Raw genomic sequence first — 16373 nt, 5'->3', positions numbered from 1 at the left:
AATAAAAGTATAATGTGTACCTTTTGTATGTAGTATATAGTATAGAGTACAAGCATAAAGTTGTACAAAATGGAAATACTCAAGTACAAGTACAGTGTTTGAGTAAGTCTACTTAGTTACATTCCTCCACGGCTATTTTTGTTTGTGTTTTCGGCTGAGTAAACATTTGGCTCCATACGTGTCCGTATATTTTATTTATATTCTGACTTCACTCAGAAACGACGTTTTATTCTGATACTTAAAGGCCCGTACATGTATATCCTGTTTTATTTTGAAAGGGATCCGGAAGTGTTTTGTGCCGTCATTTTGTGCGCTCTGTTAGTGTTTGAGTTGAGGTAGTGGTGAGCAGCGGGACGCGGCGCAGTGTGTGTGTGACAGCAGCCTGGTGAACACACACACTTTACCTTTAGAACTTTTCTCCCTTTAATCCGCCATCATGGATCTGGACCCCGTCGTCTTCATTCCCGCCATCCTTTTCACCGTCGTAGCCATTTACTTCGCTTCATCACTCCTGAGCAAGAAGCCCGACGCCTCCTCCTCCTCTGCCGGGAGCAAGAAGCCCAAAGTGGGCTACGGAGACGACGTCCCCCCGTCCAGAGCTCTGGGAGAGCAGCTCCCACCCGCCCCCGAAGCCTCCGGGCGGGCTGAGCCTCCTGCTCCGGCCGTGGAGGACATCCAGGACTCACAAGTTAAGGTACGATCGATCGGTCGGTTTACCGGAGAGCATCTAATGATCACAAGGATTTCAGGTTAACAGAAACCTGTTGCTCGTGTAATGTTTTTACTGCTGAAAAAAAAAGAAATAAATAAAAACAAAACATACAAAAGTACAGCAAGGACACCAAAGGCAGATCGACATTATAGATGATTTTAAATTCCTTAAAATGTTCATGAAATTGCAGTAACATTTAAGAGCTTAAATTTCATTGAGATATTTCTGATTATGTTTGTGTAAACTGTCAAATCAGTTGATCCACCACCGTTTCAAAAAATTAGAGACAGCTGAAGTGTCGAAATTGACATGAAATTAATGAAATTAAACATCCATAAATAAATAAACTCAGGATTGCATCACTTCAAATTGCTTCGTTTCAACTCAACTTTATTGTCCTGAACAACGAAACAAAGTCTTCATCATCTGAGAATAAAACGTGTGAGAGTCGTGTTTAAAGTGGCAGAACAGTTGTGCTCTTCGCACAGTGAAGGTACCACAGACAGGAATACTACTGACACACCTTCACACAGACAGCTGGCCTGCAGTCATTTGTCAGTTCGTCTCACACTTATTGTGGATTTTTGGATTTTGTATGTGAGGTGAGGTGAGCTGCAGTTCCAGGTTATTCTCAGTGATTATGGTTGAGACTTGGGGGTGTGGGTCTGGCCCGTCTCCAGTGGGCTCTGGGTGGTGCTGGTGGTGGTGGGGGGCTGTGTACAGGGTCCGGACTTCTGTGCTACGCCCCATTAGATGCTTCTGCAGTTATGTCATTCACAAAATGTCACAAATAGTAAACCAAAGACTCCAGAGAGATGTCCTCAGATGTATTTTTGTGTCCAAAAGACACGTCTGTGTGGACTCTCAGTCATCCAGGTCATCTCTCGTGGAGGAGCTTAAGTTGGACTCCAGTTTAGAGTGAAGACGTTTCACTTCTTGTCCAAAAGTCTTCTTCAGTTCTGATTAACTGGTTGGGAGTCCCAGGCATTAAAGCCAGATGGTGGACTGGCCCACACGTGACGTGTCACACACAGACATCATGTGACTCGTTAGAGTCTCTTGTGTCCAGGTGTGAATGACTCACCCCCCAATAGCCTCAGTGTGACTGTCCAAAACATGCTGAGTTTCCTGTGACTGACAGCAGAGACACAGGACACCTGAGGGAGGTGGAGCAGCTGGGGCCACAGATGTTATTCTGAGATCATTTTAGCAGCTCCATAAGAGACGATGACGTCCCTCTGTCGTCCACTGAAATGTCTCAACGGCTTCTGGATGGACCGTGATATCATGTGGTCCAGACTTTCACGTTCCTCTCACACTCAATCCTAATATCTTTGGTGGTCCTCTGACGTTTCCTCTAGCGCCATCATCAGGTCAACAGTTTAACGTGTTTAAAATACTGTTCCTGAACACCACATAAAAACACAAACCAGATTCACATGTGCAAATGATTACACAGGACAGATCTGAACTCGTGGTCCACCAGCTTCGTCCCGAGCTTCACCCTCAGCTCATGGTCTTCAGCGACACTCAGCTGTTTTCTATGTCCTCCGTTCAGGCGATGGCTGTGGCTGGAGACATTATGTCCTCAGGATGTCCATCCTGTTCTCTTGAATGTAAAGTGTCCCTGGGTCGCTTTGAAATTCTTCAGGTTTGGCCCAAATGTCCACAGGACTCATAGATGCAAACAGTTTGGAGGTCAAAGGTCACAAAGCACTTTTAACACAAGAATTCATGCACTCATAATGACAACATTTCACCCAAATGTCAGACAGGATTTTATATCCAAAAGGTCAAAGGTCAGCTTCACAGTGGAACTCGGGAGCAGAAGGGGCGGACTGTGACCACGTTGTGGTCCCACACTGAACTGGTGATGCTAAGCCTGGGTGTCCACCCTGGAACCTGAAGCCCTGTGGCGATGCTCAGTCACCACATGTGCGAGTCTGGACAGACATGGATGGAAAAGTGGCGTGTTGAGGCGTAAAACCCACGCGGTGCTGATTGCCATCACAGGGAGACAGTTTGATCTTTTCTCTCTGGTCACATATTCGTGTCTCGTCCAGGTTGTCCCATCTCTTCCTCATACATCAGCTGGATTTGCTTGTGCACACAGTATGAAAATGCCGAGCTGTTCTGAGAAGCGTGGACAGAAGTCGTCCAGCGTGGACAGAAGGCCTGTGCTCGCCCTCCTGAAGCATTTGAATGTCTGCTGATGTTATGAGCTCACTTGCAAATCAGCTTCATGTCAGATGTGTGGTTCTGAACGGCGGGTCGCGGTCATTCGGCGTGTCGACGCTCGACGGTTGGCTCCTCCTGACTCTTCTCCACCTGCAGCAGAGCTCGTAAAAAGCCTGAGGAATGCGTCCACAGCGGCTGTAACATGCGACGGACTGGCTGTCTATACATGGTGTCCGACGGGAACCCTATATTTGTATGTCTGTGGGGTCACATGTCTGAAGTGGACTCTGGAGGTGGAGGTGGCTTCATGTGACTCCACGTATGTTCACCAACATGGAGTCAGTTAGTGAGTCTCTAACATGCAGCTTTCCACAGGTACTTTATACCGTCCTGTACGACCAAGTTGTTGTTTGGGTCAATAAAACAGCAGAGTTTCATGTCCGTCACAAACTAAAACCAAACCAAACTGTGTTTAATGAGTGAAGTGTCACAGCATCCTGTGGGTCATAAAACTGAGCTGTCATGTTGGCCTCTGCTGCCAAACTATCATGGACATAAAGCTTTAGTGTTGGTGAGCAGCCACGCCCTCCTGTCCACTGATAACGTTATCCTACAGAGGCCGCCTTCACCGTCAGCACGCAGCAGATTTTACAGCTGTCCATATAAAGACGTCTCTGTGGAGCTGAAACACAGACCGTTTTGTTGCTTGGCCTTTGTCTGTTCCGCCTAAAGCTGTGTGGGAGTTAGCCTGCTGTTAGCCCGCAGTTAGCCTGCGGTTAGTGTTAGCCCTCCGACCAACAGTGAGTGTAAGTGCTAATGAGTGCCGTGTGTGTTCTACAGCTTGATATTTCTTCTTTCTCTGTGCCATAAAAACACATCAGTGAGCCACACTGTTGACCTGTCAGTACCATGAACACACACTCTCAACGGACAGCAGACGTCCTGCTAGCTTTAGCCTCAGCCTGTTAGCACGGTAGCATGACCTGTGACGGTTTTACTGTTGGCTGGACTACCGTGTCTGCCGTGACTATCGTGAAGGTGTCACTTTGTCCTCTGGCCTCTGATTGGGACCACATGTCTCACCATTTTCACCAGTTTGACAAACCAAACAGTCAGCGGTTTCATGGAGAAAATAATCAGCAGTTGAATCCAGAGTGAAAAGAATCACCAGCTGCAGCGTCTGAAGGCTACAGGCGCCACTAACCGAAAAACAGTTTCTTCTGTCGGACTTCGGCTCCACTGGAATAAGCAGGTTCTGTAAACACCTGCAGTGTTTTCATGTTGCAGGCTTTGACAGCTTCCTGTTTACAGATTTACTGCCTGCACTTGCTCCATGTATCGCTGCCATGTGACCCAGAGCCCAATCTGGCTCCCTGACATTTGTGTGCTTAGCATGTTCTAATGTTACAGCCGAATCTGCTCCACCTCCAGCCACCCTTCAGCCTAAGAACAGCAAATGGATGTTTTTGTCTCCAAAATGTATCTGCTGTAATTTGGGTTTGGTTTTAGTGCTCCAAAATTCTTATCTATAATTTTTATTTGCCACAATCTTTGTGGGGAAATCGATTTGGTAGTCCAAAAATAATTTTTTTACAGTAACCCCTGAAATTTGCATTGGACCCTCTTGGGCCTGGTTGGGTTGGATCTGGTCTGGCATGGTCTGGTCTGGTCAGGCCTGGTCGGGCCTGGTCGGGCCTGGTCGGGCCTGGTCTGCAGTCCCATCCTATATCTGACGACCCTCCTGCTGCTCAGTGCAGTTTGCTGAGCATCAAATCCAGGACAAAACTGCTGCTTCATATCACAGCACAGAGCCAATCCCTCCTGTGTGGTTGAGGGAGCTCAGCACCATCACCTCCACCTGTGCTTCCACACCTTTCCCAGGATAACGACTTCCTCTGAGGCGTTCTGTCTGTAATATCAATAATATTCCTTGGAGATATTTGGAGCTCAGAACTGGTCCTCACTTAGCCTGGTTCCACTGATTGGTTATGGCAAAGTAACAAGAAGAGAAATAAATAAAATTCAATGATATGAAGAGACGTGGAGGCAGTTTGATTCGTGCAGAGAGGAAGTGTCTCGCTGTCTGAATGGAGGCGGCGTCGCAGAGGTGGAGATCAGGCAGAGAGTTGAGGACTGAAGAACTAAAGCTGGAAATTACATGTGCGGATTGAGAGGCTGCTTTTCTTTAATTGCTCCATTTGTTCCATTAGTGATTACTAATGCTGATGGTGAGTCTGCCTCCGTTGTCACTGTAATGCTGACAGGTGGCGTGTGTGTGTGTGAGCTCGGGGCCGAGTGTGTTCTCAGGCCCACCGCCCGGCCCCTGCATGGCGGTAACAGAGGAAGAGGAAGCTGTCCTCCGGTCCGCTGTGCAGCGACAGCTTGCTCATCTTCGCCGACTGGAGCTGCTTCCTCTTCAGTGTTTGCTCAGGTTGTTCACTAAATTCCCCTCATGCCAGCGGATCCTGAGCCCCTCCTCTGAGGCCTGTTACAGAGCTGAAACGGCTGTTAAGAGTGAAGCACTTAGTGTAGTGTTACAGCATGGGATATATTTACCAGGAAACGCTCTGACTGGCTGTGGAGGCCAGCAGAGCGCAAAATGTCTCAAAGCTTCGATTTGGGTTTTCATCATGTCACTGGGACATACTGAGAAATAAATTTAAATTGGTATCGTATTCTAATTGCATTGACCTGAATCGGTACATTAGAATCTTGATTTGGTATCCTTAAATCCTGATTCATCGTCTCGTGATCTTAACGAGGTATATAAGAATCTCTATAATTACAATCTAATGTCTGCTAATATGACTGAGAATTTTATTGTCTCAGTTTAGTGTTGATAGCCTTGAGGTTGTTACCAAAAGTCGACTTTTATTTTTGAATCCTCATCTGACAATTCTTCACCATCTCTTCATTTCTGTCTTTATCTTTTCGTCTGTTCTAATCTTTTCCTGGCAGAAACGTTCTTCTGTCGCAGCTCCGATGCTGCCTGATTGGTTCTCGTCCCGGAGCAGAAACATGACTGCCTGAGGGGATAACACTGATGATCTCATGTCAGACTTACTCACCCAACAAACATATTTGACCAATTTAGGACTGCAGTTCGAGCTTGGCCTCGGTTTCAGCTAAGAATACGGTTCATCATCCTGCTGACTCATAAAATGATTTAATGACTCAGACCACTTTGTTTCAGCGAGTCGGCACTTTGGTGTTTAGATTATTTTGGTGTTTCACGGCTCAGGAATTCGGAGGCAGAGGAAGGGACCAGCGTTTCAGACTAAATGCATGCCATTCCAGTTGGAGGGCGTGAGGGAGGGCTGCTGTGGGATTAGGAACGCAGGCTGCCAGTCTGCTTTCCTAATCGGGCCAGCAGAAGTGGTTTAAAGCAGGCTGGCCTGATGCATTTCGCTGTCTGGCCTCCCATGATGCCACCAGTTGTCACTGCGGTGACTCATCAGTTCGGGTTCGGGCTGGTTTTGACTGATGGGACCAGACAAGGACACTGCAGTCTCTTTTCTGAAAACATTTCTTCTGTTTGTGATTTTGTTTTCTCTTGTGCTGCTTACACAAACATACAAAATCATTTAAGTTTGAAATTTTGGAGAATGTAGGGCATTTAGAGGGTCATGAATTCTCCATCCTGGGGGAAAAATATCATGTTCAGTATGCGCTCAGCCTAGCTTAGCACAAAGACTGGAGGCTGGGCTGAAGGCCGAGCCACCTTCCAACAACCCCGAGGCTGTGTGAGTTATCTCTTTAGCTAAGCAGTCGTTGGTGGGCGAGAAGCCTGGAAGCTAACTGTAAGCTAAAAACTTTAAGGTAAAACCACTTTCACATTATAATCATACAATTTACAATGAGCTGGCTACTCAGATAATCTGATAATCTAACGGGGCGTTTCCCTCTTCTTCCTGCTCTGCTCACACTGTGTAAATGAAGCACGAGCCCCAAGGGCCTACAAGCTAACACTTTGCTAAATGACTTGGAGGCTAACAGAACCAGAAGCGAGCACTGAACTGATAGAACTAAACTCTCAGCCAACAGGCTAAGATGATCTAGCAAGCGTCTTTCTGCAAACCTCAGTCACAAGTCGTCCCTACAGCCGTGAGTCCTGCCATGTTTGTGTGTTGTAGCAGCGCGCAGGCTGATGGAGAAACCAGATCTGCTGCTCCCCGTGTCGATCTGTGCTCGCTCAGCACTTCACCAAAGACACAGACAGGTGCGTCTGTCCGGACGAGCGGGGAGGTCGGCCTTTGATCAGGGGACGTACAGGCTGTGTGAGAGCTGTCACCACAGCTTGGCAGACACTGAAGAGGGTTTAATTTGTCCTGGTGTCAGCAGCAGGCGGCGGCTGATCCTCAACGAGGAGCTGCAACTGACAGAAGTCCGTCCCACGCAAGCGTTAGTCCCTCAGAGGTCACATGATATATTTATGAAACATGCGGTCTGTGCGGAAGACTGACGAGTCCACGTGACGAGTATGATGAAATTATTCTGTTAGCATGTTTTCATGTAGGAAGATCAGGTGTAGCCGCAGAAGTACTGAAGGCTCGCTTCCACAACACCCGTGTGGAACACCTGCTCATTTTATGAAACAAGTTAACGGGTCGAATACATTTTGTCTCCCCAGGCTGCCCCAGAAGTTGTAACATCACCTGAACCTGTTCCGGAACCAGTGCCAGTACCAGAACCCATCTCTGAGCCAGTACAAGCACCAGAACCTGTCCCAGAACCAGTGAAAGCACCAGAGACTTTTGTAACACAAGAACCATCTTTAGTAAAAGAACCTATCGCAGAACCAGTATCAGCACCTGAACCTGTCCCAGAACCAGTGTCAATTCCTGAATCTGTTTCAGAACTAGCTGCAGTCCCAGAAACTGTGTCAGCACCTGAACCTTTCCCAGAGCCAGTATCTGTACCTGAACCTGTGCAGGAACCAGCTGCAGTCCCAGAACCTGTACAAGTACCTGAATTTGTCCCAGAACCAGTGTCAGCTCCTGAGCCTGTTCCAGAACCATCTGCAGTCCCAGAGCCTGTATCAGCACCCGAACCTGTTGCAGAACCAGCACCAGTTCCTGAACCTGTCCCAGAACCATCTGCAGTCTCAGAACCTGTACCAGTACCCGAACCTGTCCCCGAGCCTGTCGCTGAGTCCGAACCGGTCTCTGAAGTGGTCCAGCAGCCTGTGGCCGAACCTGAACCTTTTGTGGAGCAGATCCCTGGATCTACAGAACCAGAACTAGAACCAGAGGCTGTCCTGAACAACGGTAAGACAGGGACACTTCTCTCACAGTCATAACACACATGGAACACACACACAGACAGGAAGTGTGTGGCGACAGACCGGCGTGTTGTTGGTCTGGATCCGTCTGGACCTCGTGGTCAGAGGCTTCCTGTGTTCACTCTCAGTCTAAAGATGGCGTCTCACAGCAGGCAGCTGTCGGCGGCTGTGCGACCACACGGCGCTCAGGACACCCGCTTTGACCAGCACGGCCTCGTTTGCATCTCACACATGAGGCATACGTGCTCAGACAGGAAGTTCAATGACAGCAGGCACACGGTGTCCAGGTGTTCACTTCCTGCGTGCTCAGGAAGTGTGTGTGTTTGTGTGTGTCGACGTCCAGCAGCCATCTGCTTCAGCAGGCTGATTCTTAATCTTGAACAGTCAGTTAAGCACCTGCGCAGGTGGACAATCTGCTTTATGTCCCTCCAACCTGTGACACAACAGGTCAGCAGGTGGAGGGACAGGTGTGTGTGTGCGTGTGTGCGTGTACATTATTAAGCCTTCGTTCGAGTTACTTGTTAAGATGATGTTGATCTCCTGAGTAAACACACACGAACAGGAAGACGTTAACACGTGAAGTTAAGTGAACGCCAGCGAGTATGGCAAAGTATTACTGTAGTGTTACTGTAGTACCAATAAATAATATGACACTGTCATACCTGTTAGTAAATGATTCATTAACATTGGTAGAAACAGGAAGTCAAAGTGAAATAAACCCAAAGTAGCAAAAGTAAAAGTACTTGTAGTTTGAATGTTGGGATACTGCAGTTATGATGGCTGATGTGTTGAGCACTTTAATCTGTAATGTGCTTCAGTTTATCATGACGAAGGCACTGAAATGACACTCTGTCTGTCTATCTGCTGTCTGTCTGCTGTCTGTCTGTCTGTCTGTCTGTCTATCTGCTGTGGGGCAGATGTGGCTGCAGCTGAAGATAAAGTGAAGTTCACTCCAGGGAAGAAACAGAGCAAGTTTGAGACGCTGATGACCAAGGAGGAGATCGAGGAGGAGCAGAGGTCAGCTGACCCCCCCCCCCCCTCACCCCTCCTGTCCCTCCTCGCCCCTCCTGTCCCTCCTCTCCCCTCCTGTCCCCCTCCTGTCCCTCCTGTCCCCCTTCACCCCTCCTGTCCCTCGTCACCCCCCTCACCCCTCCTGTCCCTCCTCACCCCTCCTGTCCCCCCTCACCCCTCCTGTCCCTCCTGTCCCTCGTCACCCCCCTCACCCCTCCTGTCCCTCCTCACCCCTCCTGTCCCCCTGTGATGCATGATGTTTGTCATGCTGTTTGCATGCTGCTCTCTGCTCTGTTTTATTTGGTTTCTTGCATCACCTGCATGAAAACAAAGGCCAGCTGGTCTGAGATCAGCAGCCTAATGATATGCAGTTGAAGAGATATTAATTGACCAATTAAATATAGACTCATGGATAGTTTCTTGTGCACACACTTTGACTTCAAGTTGTTTTTCCTCCATCTCCCACAAGTCTTCTCTTCTTTCAACTGTGGGAGGCAGACCAGCTGTTACTGATGTTTGGATTTATTTAGTGTAGAAATAAACCATTTTAGAATCAGAACTTTATCGATCGCTGGGGGAAATTGGATTTGTTACAGTGACTCCAGGAAGGACCTGCTGTGGCGCTCTGTGGAGCGTCGTGGTCGTCGTAGTCGGAAGCATTAGCATCCAAGTGTTAATGGACCAGTAGTCACTTTACAGAGTGGCCAGCTTTAGCCTGATATTTATCACAGCAGAGGCAGTGAGTTTATGATAATCAGTTTGTTTCTATTCTGTCCAACAAGTTGGACCACATCTTAACAGTGAGTGTGCTGTGTCCCCCCGTCCTCAACAGTCTGGACTCCAAACAACACGAGTTTGGTCTTCTGCGCCGAGACGCGATTAGCAGTAGTTAGCTTGCAGAGCCGCTGAGCTGCTGGTGTGACTGCAGCCTGACGAGCTGAAGCTCTTCTGAAGTTTTCAGTGTTTCAGTGTGTGTTAAGAGAAAACAGGTTGAAACTCAGCAGCGAGTTGCTACGAGGAGACCGCAGAATATTTAGTGTAGCTGTTGTGAAGCGAACCGGACCAACTGACAGAGCTAACATTAGCATGCTAACATCTGGTCAGGGTAAAGAGAGAACAGTCAACTTGTAAAGTACTGCTTAATAATAATTCATTACACTTCATTTAGAGATGCTTTTATCCAAAGCGACTTACAGAGTGAGTAGCAACAAGCTTCAGCTAAAACACAATCAGAAGTGCTTCAGCAGAAGAGCAGGAGACATGAGAGAGTGAAGGCTGTCAGAGGGTCAGGGATGTTAGGAGGGCAGGTGCAGGTGGAACAGGTGAGTTTTCAGTCTGGAAAGTTTTGCATTATATTTCACAAAAGTACCACGACAAGCCTCAAATTATGAAACATCAAACATCTGACTCAATAGCATCAGTTAGCTTAGCAGATCTCTCCCTCTCCCAGCTTCTTAACCTGCCACTTTAGGAGGTTACGCCGGCTGCAGCGTGAAGCTACCGCGACGTCCTGCTCTCGATTGGACGGAGCTCCAGATGTTGTCTTTGTCATCTGTAATCAGTTAGCTCTTGTCTTTTGCCTTAACGTGTGACGTGACAGACGTTTGAGTGTGTGGAGCCCCACGGAGCAGCATCCATTTGTCCAGTCAGGACGTCCTGAGGGCAGCACTCAGTGAATGGAGGGACGTGTTGTGTAATCGTCTGTTACGTAGGCCGTCTCTCTGTCAGCGGCGTCCGCACTGCTGAGCCCGAAGCCTCAAAGCGGACTGCATTCTTCAGCCGAGCCAAAGGACAGACGCTTTGTTTGGGTCACAGTTCTGGTTCTGGCTTTGTGTCAGCGTGGGGAGTCGCCGTTCGCGGCTGCCCTGATTGGAGGCTCATGTTTTAAAACTCCAGGAGCTCTTAAAATGTTTGTGTAGCTTGGCAGCGCTGCTTTATTGTGTTTCCACTGAGTTTTTACGGCGAGGCTGAGGAGGGCGGGCGTCTCCGTCTGAGTGACGTCACGGGTCAATCAGGGCCGACCGTAAAGCGAGGCGGATATCAAACCTCGTGAGACAGGAAACACAGGCCGACAAAAAGCTTCATGGAGTTTGAGGACGCTTAGTTGTTATGACATGACTGCGACGTCTGAGCAGGACTTTGGAGATGCTGAAATGACGGCGCTTAACGAACCAGGAAGGAGTTTTATTTAAGAAACGTTCTGGTGTCGTGTTGTGTGAGCTGCTGAGGATGATTTTAGATCCAGCTGTTGTCATTTGTGCACCAGTCAATGTATTGATTATCTCCAGCTTATTGGTTTAGGTTCAAACAAATCCACAATTCCAGATGGTCCCTCCATTTTCTCAGAACGAGCTTTACACGTTTATGTACAAATATTCAGCCAAGTATTCTCATCCGAGTCTCACTTCGTTGGCTTAGTGCTTATGAAAATCTCCACATGCTGACTGGTCATGCAGGTGATCATCGGTCTCATGTTCAGGTGTGCGAACGCACCAGGTGGACGAGGCCACGGCCCACTTCAGTCAGTAAACCATACTGAGTTAAAGTCCCTCTGCAGGCTCCCTGTGCAGACACCTTATTGGAATCTAAATGAGGTTTAGCAGAAGAGGGTGACTGAAGATGTTGAAAATCACGTCTGTATCTCATCAGCTGTATATCCCAGGACCCCGGACCCCGTCCCGCGTCGTCCCCCGACTCCAGGAAGGTCCCAGCATGAGACCCCCGTTTCAGTCTGTTTGTTTGGTGTGCACAGCCTCTGACTGCCTCCACCTTTATCGTTTCAGGGTAGAGCTCACGTCTGATTTTACTTGTCTATAAGCAGCCTGAGCAGACGCTGTGTGTTAGGAAGGACACGGTAAGACGACCTTTCTGTTAAATAACCTGCTGATAACCCCGGAGCTTCAGCCCTCACACACCTGGACAGGCCCGCTTCACTGTGAAGTCACTTACACGTGGAAATACGCCTTTACTGACTCAGTATTTAACTCACAAATTGTTTTTCTCTAAATGTAACGTGGATGATTTCAGTACACACTGTTTGTTTGGGCAGAAGACTAATCTGTTAATCTCATAAAATGTCATACTGTTGATCATTTTTAATCACTAATCCTAATCTCCAAAGTAAACAAATGATCAAATCTATTTAGTGGAGTAAAAAGTAGAGCAGAAGCAGAAAGTACATGTAGAGTAAATTGTACTAAAATAAAATAAAATTAGAATGTTCGCACTTTGCACCACATTAGGAATCGTAAATAAATAAAAAAAGAAAAATCTGAAGCCTTTTACCTGAGCACCGTGATGTTTACTGTCTCTGATGAATATGAATCAGTCAGTTTGTGCTCATCAGACCACCCTGTGATGCCTTCACTGACCACCTCCTGAACCAGCCTGATGTTCGGACGTGTCACCGCAGCCTCCCAGTACAAACCAGCACTGACACATTCAGAGTAGACTCTGGGGGGGGCCGTCCAATGTGGGTCATGTGTCCCCAGAGGGGATGAGACGTCCTTACAGGAAATACAAAACATCCTAAAGGAAGCTTTAAGAGGACGCACAGTGAACACATTCGGCCTGACGTCAAACTGTTCAGTGAGACGCCAAACAACCTAACAGGGAAGGTGAAATATCCTACAAAAGTCCTGTCACACACTGCGTCCATACTGCACACACTGCGTACTACTGCAGTATTCTGTTCTTACTGTGTCAGGAAATGTTTTCCTTTAATAAAAGTACTAATACCACAGTGCAGAGATAATCTGTTCTGCATTGAAAAAATACAAATTAAAGTGTTAGCATCAAAATATACTTTTACTTTGAATACTCCCAGTACTTTCTCCTGATTGTACTTTTACTGCAGTAACATTTCTACAGTGTGGTAGTAGTAGTACTTGAGTAGTGGATGTGAATACCTCCTGCGGCGCCTCCTGAGGAGTGTGAGGTTTCAGTCCCAGCAGCTGAAACGGGAGCCACATGATTACTGGTTCCATTCGATGGGTGTGGACTTTGGTATCAGAGCTGCTGTGATTTCTGGAGGCAGCTGCCGGACTTGATATCAGCCTGGTACGACCGCCTCCGGTAGCTTCATCCAACTGGATCCCATCTGACCACACCATGGTCCTACTGAAAACTCCACCCTCCTCCATCCTCCCTCAGCTGGTCTGAGTCCAAACCGAAAATCACAAAGTTTTTTACTCTGAGATAAAACAGAACTTCACGCAGCAAAACGTTTTGTCTTCTTCTCTTTGTTAATTTTAGCAGCAAACAGCCTCTGCGTCTGCTCTGTTTCGATTCAGGAAGCCTTTATTTTAATTTGTTGCACACGAGCACCCCCTGCAGGACACACTCAGCCACTACATGGAACAGCCGTTAGCGTTCGTATGTGGAGACTTTCTCTTAAGTCAGCATCATGTCAGTCTTTACAGGCACGTCTGAATTATTATATCATTTACAAAACATTATGCTGACCAATGCACGCGAACAAATCCTGGCACTGGAGGCTTTCATGAGGCCAAAACGGATCATCCGAGTAGTCTGAACAGCTGACGATTCAGATTCAGATGATGTGTTTAAGTGAGTCATTGATTCACTTCAGATCAGTTCTATCATCCAGAATAAAGCCGTTTGTTTCCCCTGATCGCGTTCACAACGTTCAGACAGCTTCTGCCTCCATCTGGTGCTGCCGGTTCTGGTTCTGGTTCAGTGTCACTGAGCGCTCGCTGCTTTCACCTCGTTTCAGTGCCGCTTCTGTCCCCCGCCTGCTAACCCTGCATGCTACCTGCTAACAGCACAGCTAACGGTGAGTGTGTGTGTGTGTGTGTGTGTGTGTGTGTGTGTCACGTCCTCTTGTTTTTGCCGCACTGGCTGCTGGTTTACTGAGTAAAAACGACCAGTGAACGACCTCCTGACTTGTCACAAACTGCTAATGAGTTTCAGTGTCAGCTCCTTCCGGTGTGTCCACCGTGTAAACTCACGGATGTGCTGCTGCTTTCACATGAAACGCTCACTTTGTTGTAATGATTCAAACCGGCTGCTTTGGTCTCTTAAAGTTACTGAACACATTAAGATGCACATTTTAGATTTATGGGATCCAACACCTGAACGTCTGTCTCTTCTTTCAGAGTCCCTGAATGATTCAGCCAAACCGCCAGCTTCTTCTTCTTCTCCTCCTCCTCGTCTTCGTTTCCCTCCACCTGCGAGGGTGGCGAGCGGATGCAGTTTGTCGGAAGTGAACTTCTTTATTTCACCTTTTCTGTTGTCTGCGGCCTGAGCTGCTCGTGAATAGCAAACGTCTTTACACCAAAGTGCCTTTAGGATTCAGTGTTTTTTATCGGTCTGCAGCTTCAGGCTCGAAGAGGACGAGTGCGACGTTAAACCCAGACGAAGTTTAGTCCGCCAGTTAAAACAGCAACTTAAACGTCTTCCAGGCTTCAGTCGTGTGTTTCAAGTTTTCTGTGTTTGGATTCAAAGTTAAACGTAATAAACGTGTGAAACTGCTCAGATGTTGTGACTTGTGGATTCTTAAAAGCATCTCACGCACTTCAAAATGCTCAGATTCCACTTCCTGCTCCCTGTGTTGGCTCACAAACACGGCGACAGCGCCATCTAGTGACCATCCAGGAAACAAACAACACACTCAGATCCCGAGCTCGTCACGTCTGCCTTTGAATATCGCATGGAAATGACAGAAATAAACCAGTTTGTCCACATTAATCATACACCTGCTCTTCTTTGTGACTCTGTTATCACAACATGTGAGACTTTTCTTGAGATATTACAGGATTAATCCAGAAACCTCTCAGACGTCATAGCGAGACTCTTTTACACGTTAGTGTACTGTGTTACTGTGATGAGGCCTGCAGAACACATACAGTGATGCCTGGTGATACTGCATGGACTGTTACGACACACTATGAGTCAACCTGTAGCTTATAAGTCATTATAGGTCACATCTGTAATGCTTTATGACTGGTGACTTAGTGCGTCAGAGAGCATCATGTCTGTTCTGAGTGCAGTGCGTGTGACTGACTTCCCAGGGTGCAACAGGAGCAGCTGGCGGCCATCTTTCTGCTGCTGAGGGAGAACCAGGAGGCGCTGGGGGAGGTGACGGAGGGAGACATGGAGGAGCAGCTGAAGCTCTACTCCCTCTGAGACGCCGGCCGTGGTCCCCTCGGTTACCATGGCAACGCAGACTCATGAAGACTTGACTGTGAAATAGTGTAGATTGAAGATGAAATGTTGTTTTAGTTGAAACTGAATATGAATATCAGGTTGTTTGCTACCACAGTTTTATTTTACTTGCAGTTTCAGTCCTGTGGCTCAGCAGGACGTTCAGTGAAGCATGTTGGTCCTCTGAGTGAACCGTCAGGCTAACTGATTCCCCCTGCTTCCAGTCTTTATGCTAAGCTAAGCTAAGGCGGGAGCCTCTACAGGAAGTGTGTTGTCGTTGGTCTTTTGCGCTCTTTCTGTTTTTCCCCCCGAAACGTTTCACAGTTTCTCTGCTGCTGATCCACACATCAGCAGTTCACCTGTGGTGGTTTTCGTGAGAACAAACTGTGTGCCTTCTCACCTCCTCTCACATCACAGACTCGTGTCCCGGCTGCTGTAAGACCAGTCCTCTTCCTGGCCTTCCTCACGTCACACATCCGGCAGCACACGACCGACTTCACGTCTGCATCACAGCTCGTTTCACGGTTCTTTGCAGGCAGCAAACTGCAGCCTGATCCAGTTTGTTGGGCCTGACGTGAAGAACAAAAAGAAACTTTGACTTCTGTTTTTCTGCTTTATTCTCACAGTCGTCTCCCGTTTCAGATGTTCCAACGTCAATCTCTGAATGACTTTGGCTCTAACCTGCCATCACAGTTTTCCTGTTTAAGAGAATAACTTTAGAAAAACCTCTTAGGCACTCAGGCCTGTATAGCAGCTCTGAGTGCTGCATTATGGGTAATGTAGTGTTTTCTAATGGCTTTGTGTGGTTTTCAAGTAGCTAATCCAACAGATGAGACTGATTTTCATTTTATTTGAAATGAGCTGTGATGACTTATTTCGTGACAATAAAAATGTGAAAATAAAACATCTGAATTGCAGATTGTGATGATTTTGATAGACATTTTAATTCAGACACAAAAAGCTGTAGCTTCAGAGAACAGAGAAGATGAAACGGGCTTCTTCTTCCTTCTGTTTCTTCATCACACA

The 16373-nt window shown here is 47.4% G+C and overlaps 1 protein-coding gene across 5 annotated transcripts; it reads left to right on the top strand.

Moving 5' to 3' along the window:
- Positions 1–310: 310 nt before the first annotated feature.
- On the top strand, positions 311–16246 carry si:ch73-366l1.5 (FILIA-N KH-like domain-containing protein). Of its 5 annotated transcripts, none has more exons than XM_046415116.1 (5): positions 311–694; positions 7521–8157; positions 9089–9188; positions 11966–12036; positions 14300–14678. In XM_046415116.1, the coding sequence occupies exons 1-4, from the start codon at positions 437–439 to the stop codon at positions 11997–11999; spliced, it is 1029 nt and encodes a 342-aa protein (XP_046271072.1). In that variant the 5' UTR covers positions 311–436; the 3' UTR covers positions 12000–12036; positions 14300–14678. The 5 variants fall into 5 exon arrangements, with proteins under 5 accessions (XP_046271072.1, XP_046271071.1, XP_046271073.1 ...); XM_046415115.1 differs by lacking the exon at positions 11966–12036 and adding an exon at positions 13918–13977 and having other exon boundaries at positions 14300–14315; XM_046415117.1 differs by lacking the exons at positions 11966–12036; positions 14300–14678 and adding an exon at positions 15765–16246.
- The last annotated feature ends 127 nt before the right edge of the window (positions 16247–16373 follow it).

The sequence above is a fragment of the Scatophagus argus genome, chromosome 16 (assembly GCF_020382885.2).
Source record: "Scatophagus argus isolate fScaArg1 chromosome 16, fScaArg1.pri, whole genome shotgun sequence".
NCBI lineage: Eukaryota > Metazoa > Chordata > Actinopteri > Scatophagidae > Scatophagus > Scatophagus argus.
Note: the sequence above shows the minus strand (reverse complement) of the source record. Positions and strands in the feature narration are given on the sequence as shown.